Source organism: Podarcis pityusensis (assembly GCF_964106645.2).
Source record: "Podarcis pityusensis genome assembly, chromosome: 14".
Classification (NCBI taxonomy): domain Eukaryota; kingdom Metazoa; phylum Chordata; class Lepidosauria; order Squamata; family Lacertidae; genus Podarcis; species Podarcis pityusensis.
Window position 1 is genome coordinate 10,003,650 of NC_138039.1, and position 24,655 is coordinate 10,028,304.

The following is a 24,655-nucleotide window of genomic DNA, read 5'->3' on the forward strand; positions in this document are numbered from 1 at the left end:
CCAAGATGTGAGGGACAGTGGACTGGCTCCCTGCTGAAAAAGTTTGCTGAACCCCAATTTAAAATGTTGTGCTCATAAAGGCACAGGGGCAAAGTGGGCAGCGGAAAGGTGGCAACTGTAACTTACTCAAAAGCTTTTTCTCAACTTCTTAAACAGAAACTGTTGGGTTAATTCTTAGCTTGCATCCTGGCGGCATCAAGAAAATGATCCACTGTCACACTCGGAAGTAGGCAAAAAATATATATTATTATTATTATTGTTATTATTGTACATTATATAACAGCACATTCAGTTTCTAGAGCTATACATTTTATATAACATTATTCTCCAGAGCTAGGTATTTACCAAGGGAGGAGAATATGGAGCAGGACTGAGAGAGAACGGAAAAATAATCTTGCTATTTGCTAGCTCTGCATGGCTTTACCTACAAATCATTTCAGGTTGATCTATGCAGCAGTGTCATTTTTTAAAAAATACATATGTATATATTATTCTAGTCTCTGAGACCGGACTGTACAATTATATAACATATAGTTTAAAAAGCAATAATTTACTTAAAGATTCTTTTCTTCTTCTTTACAAATATTTACTGTGATATACATTTAGAAATTAATTCCCAGAGGAACAACCCCTTCCGTTCCGCCTGGCACCCACCCAAGCAGCAGCTAACATTTCACCCTTTCTTATTTTCTTTTTTTAAAAAGAACAACAACAACCCAAAACACAACCAATCATACAAGCTGTTTTTAAAAAAAATAAAGAATACACTCAATAAATAGGTTTTGATTCTATCTCCTTTCCACCCTGTCCTCACCTGCCTTTTTTGTTGTTGTTGTTTTTGTTCAACAAGCAGTGTTTCAGAGTGGTCTGCTGGGTCAAGGGGAGGGCAGCGAAATAAATCTCAATTTCGAAAGGAATCAGAGGAGACACAAAATGGCGCCTTATCCTGAGCCAGGCCATTGGTCCATATAGCTCAGTGTTGTCTAGACCGACTGATAGCGGCTTTCTGGGATTTCAGGTCTCTCCCAGACCTACCTGGAGATGCCAGGGATTAAATCTGAGACCTTCTTGCACATAAGACACATTCTCTGTCACTGAGCTATGGCCCTTTCTAGCACATACAAACGGAGACTGTTTAGACATGGGACTCAGCTACACAGCTGCGAATAAAACGTTTTAAGTGTGTTGTAAAGTGCATTATACAAATGGGACACTAGATGGCGATGGTGAGCTATGCTAAATTCAATATATTTTTTCAAAACGTTTTTCAAAAAAAAGCATTTTTCATAAATGTTTTTTATATGTGTCTAGGTTCCTCCATGGACTCACCACTTCCTACTGCGTGAACACTTAACAGCACTAAGACCTGCACTAATTGGGAATACAGCCATTTATATTGATTTCAAAGTAAGTTCCAGTTCTTCAGCTAGTTAGTGCGGTTGTCACTAGTGAACATACATATGCTCCTTAAATAGCTTTAATGGTCGTGCCCTCAAGGAATTCTGGGAACTGTAGTCCTATGTGTGCAGACATGGCTGTAATCTTACCCCTTTCAGACTCAGGGCCAGCCTGTAGCCTAGGTGTGGGGAACCCTTGGCCCTGAACTATTACTCCCATCATCCCAGGACACTGGCCATGCTTGCTCGGGCTGATGGGAGTTGTAGTTCAGCAGCATATAGAGGCTCACAAGTTTTTCACACCTGCTTCAGCTGAAAAATGCATTTCCCAATCATGATTATTATTATTTTTACTGCATGGCAGTCAGGCTGTTCTTGTGACCTGCCTTTGATTCAAGGATGGCCAAAGTGGTGCCCTCCTGGTGTTATGGGGCTACAATTCCCACCATCCCTCTCCATTGACTATGCTGGCTGGGGCAGAGGGGAGCTGGAGATCAACAGCCTAAGCAGGGCATCCCATCAGTTTCTCCTCCAGTAGCCCATCGGCGCTGACTAGTTCAGGACCAACGTGTCAAATATTTTTAAAATAGAGAATGCATTATATCCCCACAAAACAATGATTCCAGGAAGTGGGAGACCAGGGAGCTTTGACTAGGGATGGGCCAATCTATTGATTTTGGTTTCTCTCGGTTTCTCATTTTTTCCAAATCTTAAATTAAGTTGTTCACATTTCCAAACTAGTTTGCGATTTGTTGGGAGGAGGGAAAGTTTTCTAATACACACGTTTTTGGGTACACATTTTTGCTTAATTTACACATTTTTGCAACGCAGTCCCCCCCCCCCCAAAAATTGTGTGTTATTTTCACCAATATATGCATTTTTAGGTATTGTTTACTCCCAGGTTTGTTTGTTTTTTGGGGATGTACACATTACTTAGCTGAAAAACTGAATTGCAAAATTCCTAGAAGTGCAAATTTCAAGGGACAACCGTGTTTTGGTTTGTCTATTGTTTTGGAAAGTGCAAATTTGGTTGGTTTGCCTTTAAATGCAAACTGAATTGAGTTTCTCCCCCCGCAACAGCTATTGCAATCAAACTGGTGCAAAACTGGTGAAAGTTTACATTGTATGTACCCCTGGTGCATAAATTTAAGCCTCAGTGGAGACACCGCACCGTTTCTCTGTCAATTCGTTTGAACTTTTAATATGTTTTGCTGTTCAATTGTTCTTTTTGAATGTTGTATGTTAAGCCTCCTTGAGCCTATAAAATTTATTTATCTATTTATTTAGTTTCAGTTTCGGAAGACCGCTTTCCACCGTAAACGGAGAAGTCAGGGTATCCCAGGATGGCTGCGTTTCCATTTGTGTATTGTTTCAGATAGTGCAAATTACGTTGATTCGCTTTTAGACGTGAACAGAACCGAATTTTGCACCCCACACCATCCATAGCTATGACAAGCAAACTGGTGCAAAACTGGTATAAGTTAGGTATAAGAAGAGGTGTGCTGATAATGTATATCTAAGCATTGGTCAGTTCACATTCTGTGTGGTTGGTGCCTTTCCCTGGCCTCAATTAGGCATGCCACCTTGAACTCAAACTTTTGAGGTGTCTTCATTCATTCCTCCTCCACACGTAACATGAATCTGCCAATGTTCAGGGAGTCTATGTGCTCTAGGCTCCCCACGGTTCCTAATCACAAGGAAAACTTATGCCTGTGTGAATGCAACCTGCCTTTTCAGATGCTCTTCTGAACACAAGGGATGGTGACTGTGAGCAGCCGCCGAGACCACATAACACCAGTCTTGAAAGACCTACATTGGCTCCCAGTACAATTCAAAGTGTTGGTGCTGACCTTGAAAGCCCTAAATAGCTTCGGCCCAGTATACCTGAAGGAGCGTCTCCACCCCCATCGTTCAGCCCGGACACTGAGGTCCAGCTACGAGGGCCTTCTGGCAGTTCCCTCCCTGCGAGAAGTGTGGTTACAGGGAACCAGGCAGAGAGCCTTCTCGGTAGTGGCACCCTCCTATGAGATGTCAAGGAAATAAACAACTATCTGACTTTTAGAAGACATCTGAAGGCAGCCCTGTTTTGGGAAGTTTTTAATGACTGATGTTTTAATGTATTTTTAATCCTTTGTTGAAAGCTGCCCAGAGTGGCTGGGGAAACCCAGCCAGATGGGCGGGGTATAAGTAATAAATTATTATTATTATTATTATTATTATTATTATTATTATTATGCCAGTGATGATGGGTGAAGGTGGTCCTTCTTACCTTTGTGTGTTTGCTACACATGTGTAGGGGGAAGAAGTGAGGAAATCTTTTATTATATGAACAGGCTACAATCCGACAACATAACTACTTAGAAGATCCCTTGAACTCACTGGCATTTACTTCTGAGTAGGCACGCATAACGTCACACTCTTAAATGAGTCGTAATTATGCGTATTCTTATGTTAAGAACAAACCTTAAAGAGTGTCAGCCGAGCCAGGCATGGGGCATCTGTGAGTCTCTTCTTGGACCCTAACTCCCATCAGCTGCAGCCAGCATGGCTGATGGTTATGGATAATGGGAGTTGGAGTCCAGCAACATCTGGAAGGTCCCAACATCCCTGACCCCAAGTCCCATCAATGAATGTGCCAGCTGTTGAACCAAGTGAAAGGAAATTCTGGATTAGTGACTCTTGAATGCTAATGCTTACTGATGGCTTTTAGGGAACACCAAGGAGTGGGTAGCATTATACCAGCACTCTGAAGGAACCCACAGGTTTCTGGGACAGCCAAGCACAGGCAACGGCGGACTTGGGGGTCTCAAATTTCAGCGGCACCCTGTGCGACGCCAGAATTTGGTCCACCTCTCTCGCTCCTAGCTAAATCATAGTTGCAGCGCCCCTGAGGTTCTTGGGCAAGAGCCTAAGGCTTTCGGGAGCCATTGCAACAACATGATACAGTGCATGCAACATTTAGGCTTGCCAATTTTTATTTTTACTTTCACCAGTCCTTCTGCTCTTCCAAATGTTGTTTGGTGTGCAGGCTTTCGCAGGCTATGAAGCTTCTCTCCTCTCTGAGAGAAACCTTTGCACCTGCTGATCTCTGCAGATCAAACTGTTGTAGCCCAGGGTCCAAGGAGCATGCCCAGGCTAGCTTTTCCTGTCTGATCAGTTGGCAGCCTAAACTCACCCAGGGCCTTAGTGACCAAATTCTAATTTTAGACAGGTTTCCCTGCCCTACCCCCAACTCTGCCAACCTCCTCCTCTCTGCAAGCTGTCAGGGAACATATTATGTCCTTCAACTCCTGCCAGCCTTTGCTCCCAGGCAAATTCAGCCAGGGTGAGACTCTCTCTCTGTTTCTGTCTCTCTCTCTCTCTCTCTCTCTCTCTCTCTCTCTCTCTCTCTCTCTCATGCTTTGCAATAACAGATAACGTTGGGGACTTGGGAGATCGATATTTGCTTGGAATGTGTGCCGTGCGAACTGCATTTATTGCTTATGATCCGCTCTGTGGGTCGGTCACACGCCTTCCTCCAGATGGCTGGTCAAGGGACACCTACTGCGACTGGGCGAGAAGAACAGAGTGTTACTCGGAAGTAGCAAGAAGATACGGCAGAGGGGGAGAAGAAAGGAAGAGATTTACGCAGTATGGCTTTTGGTGCAAGGCCCAAGAAGCATGCTTTGGGAACAGAAAACAATTGCATCTCTTCCTCTCTTTTAAGGCACAGCCCCTTTGGAGCCTAGGAAGTTGGAGGAGTCAGGAGAAGTAATCTGGTTCTATTTTGTCATCCTCTGCTGTGGTTAACAAACAAATAAATCAGAGCATCTTTCTGTGGCAGAGGATGTTCTAAGGGAGGGCATTGCAGAGGGGGTCCAACAGGACATTGTGTGGTACCTGAAAGCAGAAAACCGAAATTGCACCATAGACACTCACACTCCCACATCCCAAGATAAATGTAAGGAGAAACAAAAAATTACTGAATTTGCTAAATGAGTGTTAATTTCCTTCACTTTTATGCACAGGGAGGGAATCTATGGGATTCCAGGTTTTGTTGGACCACAGCTCCTATCAGCCTCAAGAAAATGAACAATGGTCAAGGACAAAGGATGGGCAAGTCATTAGTTTTGGTTCTTCTCAGTTTCTCATTTTTCCATTCTTAAGTTCAGTTCTCCACATTTCCACATTATTTTCCTTTAAAAAAAAAAAAAAAATTAAGGTCCTCATGAAGGTTCACCAGCATTTTATGGTGACTTTCTCCTAATATATCAGTATATATATATTATATTCTCCTAATACATATTCTCCTAATATATATGTATAGACACTTATACAAAGCAATTTCCCCAAATGTAATGTATTTTTTCATAATGGCTTAATATTTTAAAAAACTGTTTGCCCTTCCCTTCATGTTCACTGTGAGTTTGAGAAGAAGAGTTTGGATTTGATATCCCGCTTTATCACTACCCGAAAGAGTCTCAAAGCGGCTAACATTCTCCTTTCCCTTCCTCCCCCACAACAAACACTCTGTGAGGTGAGTGAGGCTGAGAGACTTCAGAGAAGTGTGACTGGCCCAAGGTCACCCAGCAGCTGCATGTGGAGGAGCGGAGACGCGAACCCGGTTCACCAGATTACGAGTCCACTGCTCTTACCTCCTTGATCTGTAAGGCGGCATAACACCCCCAAATAAATACAGACATAAACTACATCTGCACACAATTCAAGCACTCTCTTGCCGCCTTAACCCAGCCATGGTTCCCCCCAAAGAATCCAGAGTACAGTGGGTTGCTAAGGGTGCTTAGAGTTGTCCAGAGGCCCCTCGCCAAGCTACAATTCCCAGCAGCCATAACAAACTACAGTTCCCAGGTTTCTTTGGGGGAAGCCGGAATTGTTCAAAGTGGCCTAAGAGTGCTTGAGATGTATGTTGTGGATGTGACCTTAGTCTGCGTGGCACCTCGTTTTAACTCTGCACATCCACATTTCCTATGATAATGTGAATGGGGGATTTGGACTGCAGTCCCCATCAGCCCCAGCCAGTATGGCCAATGGTCAAGGGATGTTGTGAGTGCTATTGATGTTTTATTGTGTTTTCAATATTCTATTGGGAGCTGTCCAGAGTGGCTGGGGAGGCCCAGCCTGATGGGCGAGGTATAAATAATACATTATTATTATTATTATTATTATTATTATTATTATTATTACGGCAACTTCTCTGGAGGGCCACAGTTTCCCGATGCCTTCCATAGGAGGAAATTGGTAGGTGAGGGGACAGTGTCTAATCCTTCCTGTGCCCCTGTGATCTTTCCAAAGGACCCTCTGAGAGTGGTTGTCCTACGCCTGGCCCTACTTTCAGTCTCAGGGCCTGTCTGAGGAGGGGGGGACGGGAGGGAGAGGGTTGGGTCATTTGAGATGAGCGGCTGGAGGAAGGGTTAAGTGCTTCTCCCTGATTCCTCTTGATTCCTCCCTGCACTATCTCCCCTTGCCCTGCATTACCAACACAGGATAAATAAACCACAGGGTTGGGGCTCCCATGTTGAATCTGTAACGTCTAGTCCTTCTCTACAATTTTTTGTGTGTGGATTTTCTCCCTCCACTTTTGAGGACACCAGGCAAGAAAACTGAAAGCTTTTCCTAAATGAAAATGTGTTTTGTTTTGTTTTTAAGAAAGAGAGAGAGAGAGACAAAAGAGCTTTGTTGCTTTTGTCGACTTTGAACTTCATTCCCTTCTAAAAAGCAATCGCTTTTATTGTTTGAAAAATAATGTTTCTTGGTAAATAGTTTTGCATGTGGGAAGTCAAACAAAAAGATTAAAAATAACCTCCCTTGCTTTCCCCTCAACAATAAAAGTGTACTATGAGCTGTAGGACTTCAAGTGCTGATCTAGTGCAACAGAATTACATCTCCAGGCAGTACATGTATATATTACATATATTAAATATAATATAATTTGTTCATTCATATTTTGAAAAACAACAACATGATTTTGCTACCTGATATTTTCTCCTTTTGAAATTGTATAGTGCTTAGCTTTTAAAAATAAAAATACCCTCATTTTCAACAGGGAACATAGAGACAAGGAGCTTGCCCACATTTCCACTTGTCCTGTGCTTAGAAAGCACGGGTCCAAGCAGTTTTCTGCTTGACCCACGCTTCCCAGGCATGGGTCTGTGCAGTTTCCCCCTTGCCCCACACCTTTCCCAGGGAAAGCTCACTCTTTAACTTTAAACCACAGCAAGCAGCAATCAGGAGAAAACCTGAATTGCCGTCTGCTCCAACTGATTGCTAAAGAACTTTTGTCCCTGGGATAATGTTGTAGGACAAGAGGGATGAGCCTTCGATCATATCACTCTGGATCCGATGACACTCCTGCTTGCACAGAGCCTCAAACTCACAATGGTTGGGTTTCTAAGCTTGTGGTGCCGCCATATTGAATCTGCCCTTCCATATGTTCTCTTAACAGCTTTGTTAACACTGGATTTTTCACAACACTTTGAGGCTGGCTAGGGTTTCTCAGACCATGCCATTCAGTGGTTATTGCGATTAAACCTTGGGGTTTTTTTGTTTTTAAAAAAACACACAACAAAAACAACACCCTAAAAACCATTCTAGCTCTCAGGCATTCCTATGGCACTTGCATTGTTCTGCATAATTTGAATTGGGTTTCGTTGAAGAGGGAAAGAGACCGGGGCAGGAGGAGAGAGACCCTCAAAAGCAGTTACAGGGGCCCTGGGTCATATTTCCGACTCCCTTCTGTAGGATCTTTGATCCAGAGCTACGGTGGCCTGCAGCGTCTCAAATTCAGGCTGGTTGTCTGAGCCTGGGTCGTCCAAACCTCTGCTGTCGTCATCCTCCTCCTCCTCCTCCTCTTCCTCCTCATCGCGGCTCATGAAGGCAAGCTCGTTCTCGTAACAGAAAGAGTTGGTGCTGGGGAGGAGGAATTTGTTTTCCATCAGGTCCTTGGCACTGCAGCAAGGGGTCGACGGGACCTCATACGTCTTGTGGAAGTGCGAGTAGTCAACTTTGTACTGGCATTTCTCCTCAAACAAGACGGGCTCAAAGCGGTGGCCCCACAAGATCTCGCTGGACAAGTAGGAGCTCCGGGCTTGTGTCGTCATGGCGGTAGCTTCCACCATGCCCTCAAGGATAACCACGATTTCAAAGTCGTCCGTTTCCAGATCCTGCCGGCTAATCCCAAACAGAGGGCTCTCTTCGTTGATCTCGTGGAGGATGGTGAGCGGAGACACTAAGAAAATACGGTCCAAGCCTTTGTCGAACCCGACGTCGATATCTATTTGGTCAAGTGGGATGTATTCCCCCTCTTCGGTGATCCTGGACTTTATTAGCTGAGCTCTGACATGAGCCTCAACAATGTGACTTTTCCGCAGGTTCCCCACTCTCCACATCAGGCAAAGCTTGCCGTCCCTCATGGCTATGACCGCATGATGGCTGAAGAGTAAGGTTTCGGCCCTCTTCTTGGGCCTAGCCATTTTTGCCATGATGGCGCCAATCATGAAAGAGTCTATGATACACCCCACGATGGACTGGAGGACCACCATGAAAACAGCAAGCGGGCACTCCTCCGTGACGCACCGGAACCCGTAGCCTATCGTGGTCTGTGTCTCAATGGAGAACAGGAAAGCAGCCACAAAGCCATTCACTTGGAGGAGGCAAGGGGTGAAGGTTTCGTCCTTGACTGGCTTCTCGATATCTCCGTGGACAAGCGCTATGAGCCAAAAAATAAGACCAAACAACAACCAGGACACCAGAAAGGCAAGGGAGAAGAGCAGCAGCATATATCTCCAGCGGATGTCCACACACGTAGTGAACATGTCCGCAATGTACCTCTGTGGTTTGTCATCCATGTTGGTAAACTCAACGTTGCATTGTCCGTTCTTCTTAACAAACCGGTTCCGACATTTCCTCCTTGTGTGGATCTTACCGTTGCCAAAGCCATTCACTCCCGGCATGGTGGTTAAAGTCAACCCGTCTTCCTCAGAAGATACGATGCTGTAAGGGTTAACTCTACCTGCACTCATCCCTGAGTCGAGCAGCAGTGGGGCGGAAGGGTCTCTGGACTCTTTGGGGGGCGTTGCCCTCAGCTCCCTCCCAGTCTTGACCCTATGGAAGAGAGGAAGGAGCCCTTAGATTTTGAAGTGCTGCAGACAGATAGATCTAAGTGGAGGTTCTGCAATGAGAAAACAAAGACACATGGGTTATCTCTCAGAAACGAGAAGTTGTGATAGCCGCTCCAGGAATTTGCTTGAAAGGTAAGGTAGATAAAAGAAAATCATATTTCAAACTTAACAAGGTTCAAGTTTCTCTCTGCTTTTGTCCATGTGCAGGAAAAGCAGGTAGGGTTGTCTCCAGCTTAGGTCTACACTATGGGTAGGCAAACTAAGGCCCGGGGGCCGGATCTGGCCCAATCGCCTTCTAAATCCTGCCTGCGGATGCCCCAGGAATCAGCGTGTTTTTACATGAGTAGAATGTGTCCTTTTATTTAAAATGCATCTCTGGGTTATTTGCGGGGCATAGGAATTCATTCATTTTTTTTTTCAAAATATAGTCCGGCCCCCCACAAGGTCTGAGGGACAGTGGACCAGCCCCCTGCTGAAAACGTTTGCTGACCCCTGGTCTACACAGACATGAATTAACCTAAGGTAGCCACGCCTGTTATCTTCAGGAGGCCTACTCTGAGTAGGACTAGCACTGTCAACAGCTCAACATTTTGAAACCGAGTGCAGAATTATGCATCCCCAGAATCTCAGCTTTCATCAATTAGAAAAGAAATAATTATTATTGTTTATAATAATTTTATTATATATACTCTGCCCATCTGGCTGGGTTTCCTCAGCCACTCTGGGCTGGGGAATCAAGATACTAGCCCTCATGGGCATTCCTTCAAATAACAGTCGTTGGTACTTAGCTTCAACAGTGCTACCGCGTCAGACACTCCCAAAGCATTCAGATAGATGAAATGGATGGTGAAACATTAGAAGTAGTATAAACTGTGCAAATTGACTACTATTTCAGGACGACTGACCGCTTTTTAAAAACTTTAGAAGCACTGAGTGTGCATTTGTTCCATTGAAGGTGTGTTTCATCCCCTATAATAATAATAATAAAAATAAGGATGGTTTCTGAAGTGTTGAAGAATCTGTGGCCTTTTAAATGTGTTTGTGGGAGGCGGGGTTATTGGTTTCTTTGCTTTTTTTCATTATGAAATTTGTGTTCTCATTTTGCATCTAGCTGGGAGTGTCAAGGAAGCATAATGGAGAGTGGAGGGGAGGATATACATGGAATTTGCAAGAGCACAACAGAGCAGGGAACAGAATAAGTGGTCGTTTTCGTGACAAGGCGAGGCCCATCGAACAACCGCATTTGCAAAATGCACCTTGGAGCCACAATGTTGACGACATGCCTCCAAGCTTCCTGATCTGGGTGTGTTGTTGCTTTGAATCTCACAGCTAGACTGGTCAATAGAGTCGATTGCTGTAATCACTGCCATGGCCAGGGGGAAGAGATGTAACGAAAACACTCTTGTGGTCACGTTGAGGGGCTCTATGTCAGCTGGCGAGACCAGCCTCATACCACTCGCTGAGCACTGCAGAAACCGGAAGGCCAAATCAGTTCACGGAGCAAACAAAGGATCTCAGGGACAGAAGGATCCCTGAGTCTGAGCATGAGTCCATCTAGCCGAGTATTGTCTGCTTACGGGGGTAGCCAATGTGATTTCCTCCAGACGTTGTTAGACTACAGCTCCCATCAGCCCCAGCCAGCATGGCTGATGGTCAGGGATGATGGGAAGTGCAGCCTCCAGGGTCATCTGGAGGTTGCCATGTTGGTTAATCCTAGTCTTCACTGACTGGCAGTCAGGGGCGTCTTGCCCATAGAGGCAAGTGGCGCTGGGCGCCAGGGTGCCAAGTTCTGGAGGGTGCCAGGGAAGAGGCGGAGGCTGGATGCAGCGCCTCCTGGCACCAGCTCACTGCCCTCGCCCGCCTCAGCCATGCCACACTGAAGCAGCACTGCACCCAGAGCCTCAGCCTGCCATGGCCATCATGGCACAGGTGCCAGGGAAGAGGCAGACACTGGGCACAGCACCTCCCGGCATCAGCTCACTGCCCTCGCCCACCTCGCTGAAGCAGCACCGTGCCCTGAGCCTCTGCCTCTTCCCCACCGGAGGAGCTGCCCTCCAGCCGCTGCCCCCCTCCTCCAGCCCTGCAAAGCTGCCGGCAGTGCCATAAAAAGGTCAGCAACTCTGCAAAACGGGGACGGGAGGCGCCGGAGGGATCTTTGCACCACGGTGCTGGATATACTTAAGACGGCCCTTCTGGCAGTGACTCTTCTGGGTTTTGAACAGCCCTCCCTGGGAATGTCAGGGGCTGAACTTGGAGTCTTGGGCATGCAAAACACATGCTTTACCAATGACCTGCATGATTTCCTTGGCCGATCCCATGCTCTCCACCCCCAGCTCATCCGGTGAAGCACCAAATGTCTTCCCAGCTAAACTGCCAACTCTTCAATCCCCGACATTTCCAGAATGGGATAGCAAAGTCCGCTGTCTGACAACAAGCCGAGGCCCTTCTGGCGGTTCCCTCATTGCAAGAAGCAAAACTACAGGGAACCAGGCAGAGGGCCTTCTTGGTAGTGGCGCCCGCCCTGTGGAATGCCCTCCCAGCAGATGTCAAAGAGATAAACAACTACCTGACTTTCAGAAGACATCTGAAGGCAGTCCTGCTCAGGGAAGTTTTTAATGTGTGACATTTTAGTGTATTTTTTGTCTTTGTTGGCAGCTGCCCAGAGTGGCTGGGGAAGCCCAGCCAGATGGGCGGGGTACAAATAATAAATTATTATCATTATTATTATTACCTGAAGCACTGCTGTCAATCAGTGTAGACAGTAATGACCTAGATGGACTGAGGTGCTAACAGCTCCCTTTGCTCCCATATTTGTATGTAGTTGCGATCACTTGTTCTCCAAACAGCTCAGAGCAGCTTCCGTCTGGTTCCTGTTCAGCCTCCAATCAAGGCAGCTAACTAAGCTAGAACTTGCTTAACTTCAGCTGAAGACTGCCCTCTGAACCACTAACACACCTGGAAACTTTCTGAATTATCTCAGCAGGCATGTGGGTCCTGAGGAAGGGGTGTGGCTCAGTGATTAAACATCTGCTTTGCATGCAGAAGGTGGCATCTTCAATCCTCAGCAGGCAGGGCTGGAAATGTCCCCCAAATGAAACCTTGGAGGGCCTCTGGCAGTCAGTGCCAACATGACTGTGCTGGATGGAGGAATTTGGTTTCAGTCAGCTTCCTGTGTTCCTCCCAACCCAGAACGAAACACATAATCTCGCACTCCTGTCAGATTTGCTACGAACTACATAGGCATTAGAAGACAGGCTCCTGTTGTGTTAGAACAATCCTGTGCGGCTTACATGAATTCCCTACAGAATTCGCTGATTGGCCCTTTAAGAATGGGACCAGAACGCACCTGGAAGATGCTTAAAGGTCTCCTTGATTCTTGGATTTGGTTCCCTGCAGCTGGTTTGGCCAGGAAAAAGAGAAAGCGCAAGAGGAGCTTTAATTGAATTTCTAGCTTATCCCTAGAAGACCCCGTAATCTCTTTAAATACAGCCTCTTGTCAATTTCCTTTCATCTGCTGTTGGTGGTTCTGTCGGTGTTATGAAATTCATAACAAGGGAAGGGTCTGGATAGAGACATAGTAGGCTGTGTTAAGACCATTGGCCTATTTTGCTCTGTATTGTCCCACACTGATGAACAGCAGTCCCCCCTCCCTGGGGTTTCAGACAGGTAACATTACTAGCTGTACCTGGAGGTGCCAAGAATAGAACCTGAGGTCGTCGGCATGCAAAGAAGATGATCTCCCACTGAGCCGACAGTCCTTTCCCATAACGCCTCTCATTGGGTGGACAACTCAAAACTGGGCAGGGAATTTATCCTCCCTTCTCTCACCTGTTACCAGAACAAGCATAAATAACCAATTACCTGCCCAGTGTTGATTTCAATTAGTTCCCAGCATGGGTCCAAGGGCTTTAGAATACCTGTTTTCAATGTTTTGTGGTTTTGGCTGACACAGTTAATTTTTTTAAATTGTTTCTGCAAATCAAAGCACATATATCTGGAGTCACCAAACTTTTTGAGCCAGCGGGTTCCTTTGGGATTTTGAGGGACATGCAGTGGGAGCTAATCAGGAGTACCTTTTAGCAGCCTTGCCTGAGAAACCAGCAACAGCTGGTTAGGAGTATAGCATCTAGATCAAGGGAAGTAATAGTGCCACTGTATTCTGCTCTGGTCAGACCTCACCTGGAGTACTGTGTCCAGTTATGGGCACCACAGTTCAAGAAGGACACTGACAAACTGGAACGTGTCCAGAGGAGGGCAACCAAAATGGTCAAAGGCCTGGAAACGATGCCTTATGAGGAACGGCTAAGGGAGCTGGGCATGTTTAGCCTGGAGAAGAGGAGGTTAAGGGGTGATATGATAGCCATGTTCAAATATATAAAAGGATGTCACATAGAGGAGGGAGAAAGGTTGTTTTCTGCTGCTCCAGAGAAGCGGACACGGAGCAATGGATCCAAACTACAAGAAAGAAGATTCCACCTAAACATTAGGAAGAACTTCCTGACAGTAAGAGCTGTTCGACAGTGGAATTTGCTGCCAAGGAGTGTGCTGGAGTCTCCTTCTTTGGAGGTCTTTAAGCAGAGGCTTGACAACCATATGTCAGGAGTGCTCTGATGGTGTTTCCTGCTTGGCAGGGGGTTGGACTCGATGGCCCTTGTGGTCTCTTCCAACTCTATGATTCTATGAGCTGTATTTGGATCAGATTAAACCAGCCACTGTAGCCCCATGCATTGATAACCTTGAGAATGGACTACCGCAATGGGCTCTATGTGGGGCTGGCCTAGAAGCTCCTTCTAGAGCAGAATGCGGCAAAAAAGAACTGCAGGTGTGGACCTGCCAAGTGTCCCTATTATCCAGGGAAGTCCCTGATTTAGAGAAGCAGTCCCGGTTTCTGATTTGATCCCAGAACATCCCACTTTTCCTTAGGACGTCCCTATTTTCACTGGAGAAATGTTGGAGGGTATGGAGTTATCAGACCCATGAGCCGTCTGAAGACAATCCTGTATAGGGAAGTTTTTTATTGTTTATTCTTTTATTATGTTTTTCTATACGTTGGAAGCTGCCGAGTGGTTGGGGCAACCTAGTAAGATGTGTGGGGTATCAATAGTAAAATTATCATTATGGAATGGGACATACCTATTTTCACTGGAGAAATGTTGTGAGGCATGTTATGTGATATCTCTGGCAAAACAGCTGCACTGCTGCCCATATGCTACAGGGCCTAGTTGGAGGTTCTTGTACTAATATACAAAGCCCTAAAGAACTTGGGTCCAGGATATCTTAAAGACCACACAAGCTCTTATATTCCAGCGAGATCACTGCAGTCATAGAATCCCCTGCAATGAAGAAATCTCAGCTAAAGCATCCCTGACAGATGGCCATCTAACCTCTGCTTAAAAACCTACAAGGAAGGAGAGTCCACCACCTCCTGATGGAATCTGTTCCACTGTCAAACAGCTCTTCCTGTCAGAAAGCTTTTCCTGATAACTTAGTCAGAATTTCCTTTCTTGCAACTTGAATCCACTGGGTCGAGTCCTACCCTCCAGAGCCAGAGAAAACAAGCTGGCTCCATCTTCTGTGTGACAGCCCTTCAGATATTTGAAGATGGCTATCATCTCCTCTCAGCCTCCTCTTTTCCAGGCTAAACACACCCAATCATCTAGAGGAGGGCTGTGAATTGTCCCTGTGTTTCAGAAGCCTGACTGGCTTCAGCTAGTAGTCAAGTGTTTGGTGTCATTGGTCCCATGGTGTGCAACACACACCCAACTGAGATTTGGCAATTGCTAATTTTCAGGTATTTCTCGAAGTCCTTTTTATGCCGACAATTCTATCCAGTTGTTTAAATTTTCCTAAGATGAGCCAGACATATTCACGATTATTTTGCATTGTTTTAACGGTATTTTATGTCCCATCGTATTTGCATATATTGCTGTACGCCACCTTGATGTGTTTTATACCAGCGGGCAGTTTTATGAATATAATTTATAAAGAATAAATAAAAGGAAAAACAAAATGGCGGCCAATGGGTGTGTGTGGCATAGCACAAAATGGCTGACTTATCTAAATGAGCATATAAGGGTACAGAATCACAAAATGGTGTGGGCTTGCTCCCCACCCCACCATTTCGCACCCCATCAGTGGAGGAAAACAACATCTACAACAGGCGCCCCTGAGCTGTTATTAAAAATAATAAGAGAATATATATTTGTACTTTTCCTCTGTTCAGAATGGAAGAGTGAATGTGGGGTCCAATGCTAGAATCAATTCAATGTGGGCATGTCTGAATGTGTTTGAGGTAGGAGAGGCCAAGGCAGTACAAGGTACTGAGCAGGGACAGCAAACAGCCTCTTGTTCGGTGACGATTTTTGAGGTGGTGTTTATCTTTATTTATTTCACATCATTTGCATACCACTTGACTGTAATAAAACCTCTTAGGTGGTTAAAATGTCGCTGGATGAGCTTTTGATGTATTTTGTAATGTTCATTGTTCCATTCCGCCCCCCCCTCCAGTTTTTAATTACATTTGTGTTTTGTGTTTTACCCCGTCAAGTCATTTTGAGGCTTTTTATTGCATAAAGCGACTGATTAACGATGGATAATGATAATGATTAGGGCTTTTTCCCCTCAGCCGGAACCTCCAGGTGGGTGCCATTATAAGAGAATAAGAGAGACCTTCATGGTCTGTTCCGACACCTCTTTTTCTAGAAAAATAACACTGATGATGATGATGCAGATTTACCTATTTGTAGAGAATCCAGCTTGAGGCTGGATTTGATACTTTGAATTCTGATGTGAACCAGCCTAATCACATTTCCCTCCCTGCGCTATTGTGCTGATTGGAAAATATCCACCGGCTTTCCCACCTCCCAAATATCCTGAGGTGGTTTTTGGTTCAAATAAAAAAAGTGCCAAGATCCCTTTATAAAAACCCACCTATCTCGAGGAAGAAATACATTTAGGAAGGGGCAACGGTCTGCTTCCCTTTGATGTGCATCAAGGCAACACTCTTCCCAAAGAGTTTGGGCAAAGCAACAGTTACAAAGGGAAAGGGAGGGAGGAATTAGTGACCTCCAACAAACTAGAGCTGCTTTATCTGATGAGTTTATTACTTAAAGCAGGGAGGTGGGGAGGGGGAGAGATTATGTAACTATGTGGCTGTTCTTCCCTCCTGGAGGGATCATCAGGCTACCCGTTCAATTAATCCTTCCTAATTCACTGCCCTTGGGGACCTTCTGCAGCAAACAACAGAAATCGCTCTCTGCTTTAGGCCAGTGCTTGCTTGGGAGCTGGGCAAGCTGCAGGTTCAGTGGCCTCCTGGCAAAGCCCCCCCAGCTCTTTTTGGCAAACAGTGTCCAGCGGCTCTGGGAGCTTTCTGAGGGGCCGGGGTAGCAGGAGGCTGAAATCACATGTGCAAAGGGTGTAATGATCGCAGCGGAAACTTGCAATTGCAGATCCCACAAAGGGACACAGAAGGGGAAATTACTGATCACTCAACACAGGGACGGCAAACCCTTTTCGGCCTGAAGTCCGTGATCCTTTCTGGATTACCCTCTAAGGGCCATGTCCCAGTTCTGGGCGTGGTCAGGTGTGAAGGTGGGCGGAGCGACGAGTGCGAATTTTACCATTGTGCAGAAGGCTGGTTTCTGCACATGCTCACTAACCCCTCTCTTAGACCCCCTCCCAACATTTCAAAGGGAAAAACTGGGAGACCATCTTCTGGGACACCATCGTCCCTTTTTCTCTCATAAGAGGAAAGCGGCCATTTTGGGTGATGCAATCTTGCACGATTTTGCGACAGAAACTTGCTTTTTTTCAGGCCCAGAGCCCAAAAAGTGAGATTGAGGCCCCGGAAAAAAAGCTCTTTCTCTGGGGGGAAATTGCATCGCAAAATCAACCTGCAAACACATTTTAGAAACCACAAATCATCAGTTTTGACAAAAAAGAAAAGAAAAGCAGAGCATCCTGTTGCTAAACATTTTAATTCTGAGAACCACAGCCTGTTATCGATAATTGCTATAGAGATGCAGACAGATACAACAATGTTAGGAGAAAGGAAGAACTTCTGGATGTAAAATCTGAGCATATCAAGACTGCAGGGTTTCAAGCTAGAGTAGAGTATCAGCATCTCTTAGCTTCAGTGGCTTCAAAGGCCTTTTGAACAGTCCATTCTCAAAGCTCTATAACAGCCTCCTTGGAAACGGCATAATTTTTATCAGAGCAACTGATGAAAGCAGAAGCCAAAATATTTTGCTTTAAGAATTTAACATTTCTGTTTTGTTAGTCACTGCAATATGCATAACTACACACGTACACTGCCATCAAAGAGCAGGTACATATTTCAACACACAGTATACTAGGATTTTAATAAGCCGATGCATAGTTTCCTAGACGTAAGCTCCTTTGAACTCTGTGGGGCTTACTCCTGGTCACACAGAGGCAACTTAGAGAACACACTTTAACAAAAGCTCTTCAGCCAGCTGGAATATAACCTTTAGCTTCCACTTAGACATGCAAACCATCTTGCACTGAAGTGTCACCATTTAAATCACTAGTGTGAAGAAAGGACCCCATCAAAGAAAAGGGAAGAAGTACCCATCTTCTGCTTATTTTCGTTTCCTTTCCCAACTCGCTCTATGCTAATCCATCACTAACAAAGCCTTCTTGTTGCCTTATTCATATTTGTGACCCCGCCCACTTTTGCCTCTTGCCCCACCCACCGCCAGCATGCGGCCCCTGTAAGGTTGCTAAGATGGAAATGCAGCCCACGATCCAATAACGTTTTCCCCGGTTTAAGAGAGTAACTTTACACCAGGGATAATGAACATCGTGCCCTCCAGATATTATGGACTAAAACTTCTAGCCAGCATGGGTAATCATCAGGGGTGATGGTACTTGTAATCCAAAACAAAAGGAGATAAAATTACATACTATTTTGCACATAGCTCGGGGTAGAAGACCTGTGGATATCCAAATAATAATAATAATAATAATAATAATAATAATAATTCATTATTTATACCCCGCCCATCTGGCTGCCACTCTGAGCGGCTTCCAACTAAATATTAAAATACAGTAATGCATCAAACATTAAATGCTAGCAGAACTACAGCTCCATATATTCCTGACCCTTGGCCATGCTGGCTGGGGCTGTTGAGAGTTGGGAGTCCATCAACATCTGGAAGGCCATTGACATGGTAGTGAACAACCCTATCATAGTAAACCTGCCCCCAGTTGAAGAACAAAACCCATTTTGGGTGCACATTGCTCAGCAAAACAGCTCATATAAGGTTCTTATTTTGATTCAACTCTTTTCCCCAGTACCTTACATTATGAGTAGTAATAATTATGGCAGCATATTCAGTGTTGGAAACACTTCGTTGTTTGAGTTACCCTTAAAAACAGCTCAAGGCAAGGCTTGCAGCTGAGAGAATACGACTCTGCCTAGGGCCCCCTTTTTGATGTTATTGTTCCTCTTGCAATAACCAGGAGTATTTCTTCCCTACTCCTCCACAGTGGTATCACATGACATCGAAAACCTGCGTCGGATCCCTAAAGATCTCTCTGGCTGCGCACATAGCCAGGAGCTAAATCCAGCCTTATTAGGAACAGAGCGGAAGCTGTCTTTTACTGAGTCAGACCTCGGGTCCAGCTAGTTCAGTATTTTCTACACAGATTGACAGCAACTCTCTAGAACAGCCTTTCTCAACCTTGGGCCCCCAAATGTTGTTGAACTACAACTCCCATCATCCCTGGTCCCTAATTCTGCCAGCTAGGGGTGATGGGAGTTGTAGTCCAGCATCTGGCAACCCAAGGTTGAGAAAGGCTGCTCTAGGATTTTGCACAGGGGTCTCCTCTGGTTCTACCTGGAGGTGTCAGGTATTGAATCTGGGGCCACCTGCATGAAAAGAAGAGGTCACTGCACTATGTCTTTCCCCCTTGGTGAGTGGATGTGGCTTTTGTAAAACAGGATCCATCCAAATCCTCTTTAAGATTGGGCAGGATGGGCAAAGCACTATGGGGTGGGCAACTTGTGGTCCCTGGGAAGCTGTGGCCAATAATCAGGGATTATGGGACTTGTAGTCCAACAACTTCTGGAGGGCCACAGGCTTCCCATCCCTATGTATACACGAAGGAGCGCCTCCACCCCCATCGTTCTGCCCAGACACTGAGGTCCAGTTCCAAGGGCCTTCTGGTGGTTCCCTCACTGAGCGAAGTGAAGCTACAGGGAACCAGGCAGAGGGCCTCCTCGGTAGCGGCACCTTCCCTGTGGAATGCCCTCCCATCAGATGTCAAGGAGATAAACAACTACAGTGGTACCTTGGGTTACATATACTTCAGGTTACATACGCTTCAGGTTACAGACTCCGCTAACTCAGAAATAGTACCTTGGGTTAAGAACCTTGCTTCAGGATGAGAACAGAAATTGTGCTCTGGCGGTGTGGCGGCAGCAGGAGGCCCCATTAGCTAAAGTGGTGCTTCAGGTTAAGAACAGTTTCAGGTTAAGAACGGACCTTCGGAACAAATTAAGTACTTAACCCGAGGATACCACTGTACAGAACTTTCCAAAGACATCTGAAGGCAGGCAAGTTTTTAATGTTTAGCGTTTGCTGTGATTTCATTCTAAGCTGCCCAGAGTGGCTAGGGTAACACAGTCAGGTGGACAGGGTATAAATAATAAAACTGTTGTTGCTGTTAAGGAACCTCAACTCCCTCTCATTGGGAAGCCTCCTTTGATTTTGTAGGGCAAAGCTACCTCTCTATCTGCCTTATCCCTTGTACACCCTGTAGATCGCTGCGGTCTGTGCAAGAGTTTCCCCTGCCAGTTCCAAAGATCTTGGAAGTCTCTTTCTGCAGTAACTCAGAGCAGGGCTTGTAGTGTGGCTGCCCCTGTTCTGTGGAACAGCATTCCTGTTGAAATGCGAGAGAAAAACCTTTGCACCCAGCCGGAATACCCAGAACACAAGAACACAGGTGCCTTCCTTCTATCTGCAGGATTTAACTTCCTTCCACAGGGCCTGTAAGATAGAGCTATTCCGCCTGGCTTTCAACTTGAACTTAGCCTGATCTTTTATTCCCCTTCCTTCCCTCCCCCTCCCCTTTTTATGAAGATTACCCACTCTGGGATCCTACAGCTAATTCTCCCCTGGTCCCCACACTGGCCCAAATAGGACTAATTTAGCCAGCTAGCCCTGGTGATCATCTAATGTTTATTGGATGGGTTTCCCCCCCGAATTGATTTTTGAATTCTGAATTTATTGTTATTCACATTTTATATTGTATTTTATGCTGTTTTTTGTTGCATTAATTAAGTGTTTTAAATTTGTTGTTAGCCGCCCTGAACCGGGAAGCCGTTTTTGAACCGGGAAGGGCGGGGTATAAATAAATTTTTTTTATTATTATTATCAGATCAGACCATCAGTCCATCTAAGTCTGTCTCGTCTGGCTGCAGCTTTCCAGGGGCTCAGGCAGGGGGGTGCTGGGGAATGAAAACGAGACCTTCTAGACACAAAGCAGATGTTCGGACACTGAGCTACGGTGCTTTCCCTGTGGAGCAGGGTAGGGAGATGGAAACGAGAGTCCCATCATATCCATCTCTCTGCTCTCTGGCTGCTTTCGATTCCTTGCTATAATGCCAAATGTTCCCAACCGCTGCCGTTGCATAATTCTTTTGCAAACATCATGTGTAGCTCTGCATGGAGGCATGTGACCCCACTCCTATCAATGCAGCCCTCCCCAGCCCATGTCCCCAGAGGCTAATAACTTTGAAAGAGGGGCAAGTGTGAGGGTATTCGGTGAGGTTCCTTATTTATTTACAGAGGCCGCTGACTGCTTCACCTGAAACACATTTAAAAGGGGGAAATGGTGAAGAAATTCTGATTGTTCCAAATTGCTTGAGAAACAAGCAATCAAATGTACTAGTCTCCTCCTCGCTCAATTCCTTTTCAACGCTCCCCATTCTAGATGAACTTGGTGTTTGGGAGGGAGAGAAAGGTAATGAGCAAAAGCAATTAGTCATCAAGTATGAGCCTTTAAAAGGAAAATTTCACCAGCAAACTTGGAATATTTGGAAATAAACAAGTTAGAATGTGAATGGTGCAATTTGTTTATATCAGTCCCATCATATCAACTCCCTCTTCCTAACCTCTATCAGACTCAGCTGAAGGTAAGATTATAGATTCATTCTGAACTATACGTTTAAAGTCACATCATTCAACAATAAGCAGCCATGGCTTCCTGCAAAATAATTCTGGGACCTGTAGTTTGTTAAGGGAGTTGAGAGTTCTTAGGAAACCCCTATTCCCCTCCCTGGGAGAAGGAATTGATTGCTGAATCACTCTGGGATGAACCTCAGACCAAAAAAGGTCCCTCACCCCGGGCTTAAAGAGTCAAGCACAAAGATTGCCTCTTCAAAGGATCCAGCTGTTCAAAGTGCAATGACAGGGATATTTCCATTTGTAACTTAGGGGTTGTTTCTCTTCATGTTCAGGTCAACTAGCCAAAAGGGAGATGGGAACCAGGCAGCGTTGCAGGATCCTCACTGAACCAGCACCTTCTCTGATTGAGCGCGTAGCTTTGAATGAGTTTTCCTCTGTATGTTTGGTTGAATGTCTCCCTGCTACGTACAAGGCCCGACCAGAGAGTGACAAAAACGTCTCTGTTCCTTTCTCCTCAAGTTTCTTCAGTTAAGTGGTATCAGGAGTTTTCTTTCTGGACACCATTTGTGTTATTTAAGTGACTTTGCTAGCACCCACTTAGACTGCGGGGGGGGGGAGAGGGACATTGAGTTGGAAATGCAACCAGCTTAGGGTCCACTTCTCTTAAAATACAGTGGTACCTCGGGTTAAGTACTTAATTCATTCCAGAGGTCCGTTCTTAACCTGAAACTGTACTTAACCTGAAGCACCGCTTTAGCTAATGGGGCCTCCTGCTGCCGCTGCACCGCCAGAGCACGATTTCTGTTCTCATCCTGAAGCAAAGTTCTTAACCTGAAGCACTATTTCTGGGTTAGCGGAGTCTGTAACCTGAAGCGTATGTAACCTGAGGTGCCACTGTAACAAAAAAGCTATATGGGGACGTTAATCCCTACCTCCCACTACTTCACATACATATGCCATTCTCTCTGCAACAGCACCATCAAGCAATAGCTTCTCCATGTGAAACAGCTATCGGAGACTAAAAATGAACTGATTGGTTGAGTTTGCCCATGAGGAATAATTCAGTTGGTAGAGCATGAGACTCTTAATCTCAGGGTTGTGGGTTCGAGCCCCATATTGGGCAAAAAAACAACAACCCTGCATTGCAGAGGGTTGGGGCATGGCCAAACTTGGTCCTCCAGCTGTTTTGGGACTACAGTTCCCATCATCCCTGACCACTGGTCCTGTTAGCTAGGGATGATGGGAGTTGTAGTCCCAAAACAGCTGGAGGGCCAAGTTTGGCCATGCCTGGACTAGATGATCCTCGTGGTCCCCTCTAACTCTACAATTGAATGATTCATTCTTCCCTTCTTAATTCCAGCTTGCACCATTTCTGCATCAGTTTGTGAATGGCTTTTTAAGAGCTTGCATGAAAATTTGTACTCGCTCTTGTGCCCATTTCTCTTAACATCCACATTGCTGGACACAATTTTGCTCGAGAGACATTTTTGCAAGCAGCGTTCCCTAATACAATGCATTTCTGTGTACTTTTCACTAATTAATTCCACTCATTTTGTAAACCACTGTGAGGTTTTCTTTTTTCTTTTTTCTTTTTACATTCGAGTGGTTATACAAACTGTATGTAATAATAAATAAATAAATAAATAAATAAATAAATAAATACACATTGTGTGCATTTTCCTTGTATATTTGCACTTTCGTGCACATTTTATGGTTGGAGAACCATGCCTTCATATGCAGTATACATGTAAAGCACATTTAAAGCATCCTGGGAGCTGTAGTTTACCCTTCACAGAACTATAGTTCCCAGGACCCTTAACAAACTGCAGTTCATGGGGTTTTATGGGGAAAGTGATGTGCTTTAAATATATGATGTGTAGAGAGCCTGCATTGCAAAATTCAGAAACGTGTGAAGAATAGTTGCATTTCGGTTCATATATTGTTGTTGTTGTTGTTGTTGTTGTTGTTGTTGTAGTTATCGTCAACAACATTTCCATACCACCCTTTATCTGAGGAACACAGGGCAGTTTACAATATAAAAATGCAAAAATACATAAATTTAAAAGGTCATAGATTGCCAAAGGCCTGGGAGATGAGGAATGTTTTCACCTGGTGCATATAAATGGTTCGGGAAGTGCAGATGACATGAGATTGTATTGAAATGGGAATCAAAGGGATACAAAATCTCTTTCCCTATCGTAGAGGAAAAGCAATAAGCAGAACTTCCATAGCAACCCCAAATCAGCTCCAACATCTATTTTCAACTGAAAGAAGTGTTTCATGGACTATCCCAGATGCATCTCATTTGCTTGCAGCATCAAGTGATGACCGCAACATTAAATGGTGTCTCACATCATTGAGTTGACTGTAGGATAGACTCAGATGCTTCCACCTCCAAAGGTGAGACGGGTGTCTTCAGAGGTCAGGGCCTTCTCGGCACTGGCCCCCAGACTATCAACAGAACAGGCTCCCCAGTCCCAACCATCATGCTTCTACATTGCAATCTTTTCCATGATGGTTAAAAACATCTCATTGGATATGCCCAAGCTTTCGACAATATCTGTTTAGCAGTTCTTCTGTGAAATCCATCATTTATTTGCTCTTTAATTGGCTCCGGTTTCTATTTTGTTGTTGTTTTTATTGCAACGCAATGTGTTCTTAAACTACTTACTGCCATCTGCCCCCGGGGTGCCGGGTGGAAAACTCACAGAAAAGCGGGAGATAACTGCTTTAAAACTAAGTAAATAAATGTGTGGATCAGCTCTCGCATACATCACAAAAGCCTCTGGAAAAAAAGGGTGTTGGTGCACTGCAAATTGCAGGCACACACACACACACACACACACACACACACACACACACACCACACACAGAGAGAGTTAAATGTAATCCATGCTCTGGAAATGGCTTACTGCTTCCACAAACTGACAGAGCCCCTCCATATGCATAAGCAAAGGAGGCACAGGAACCTGCCAGAGCCTCAGATCAG

The 24,655-nt window shown here is 45.1% G+C and overlaps 1 protein-coding gene across 5 annotated transcripts in view; it reads right to left on the bottom strand.

Annotated features, from left to right (window-relative positions):
- Positions 1–24,655, bottom strand: part of LOC308463017 (ATP-sensitive inward rectifier potassium channel 12) — a 96,911-nt gene that overhangs the window by 44,164 nt on the left and 28,092 nt on the right. For 2 of the 5 annotated variants that reach the window (XM_080981158.1, XM_080981159.1), the window contains exon 2: positions 758–9,497. The exons of 1 other annotated variant lie outside the window; for it this stretch is intronic. In XM_080981158.1, the coding sequence (XP_080837284.1) occupies positions 8,111–9,415 (1,305 nt within the window). In that variant the 5' untranslated portion in view covers positions 9,416–9,497 and the 3' untranslated portion in view covers positions 758–8,110. Of the gene's footprint in view, positions 1–757; positions 9,565–24,655 lie in introns of those variants that run through there. 2 more of the 5 variants (XM_080981156.1, XM_080981157.1) reach the window with 1 other exon arrangement.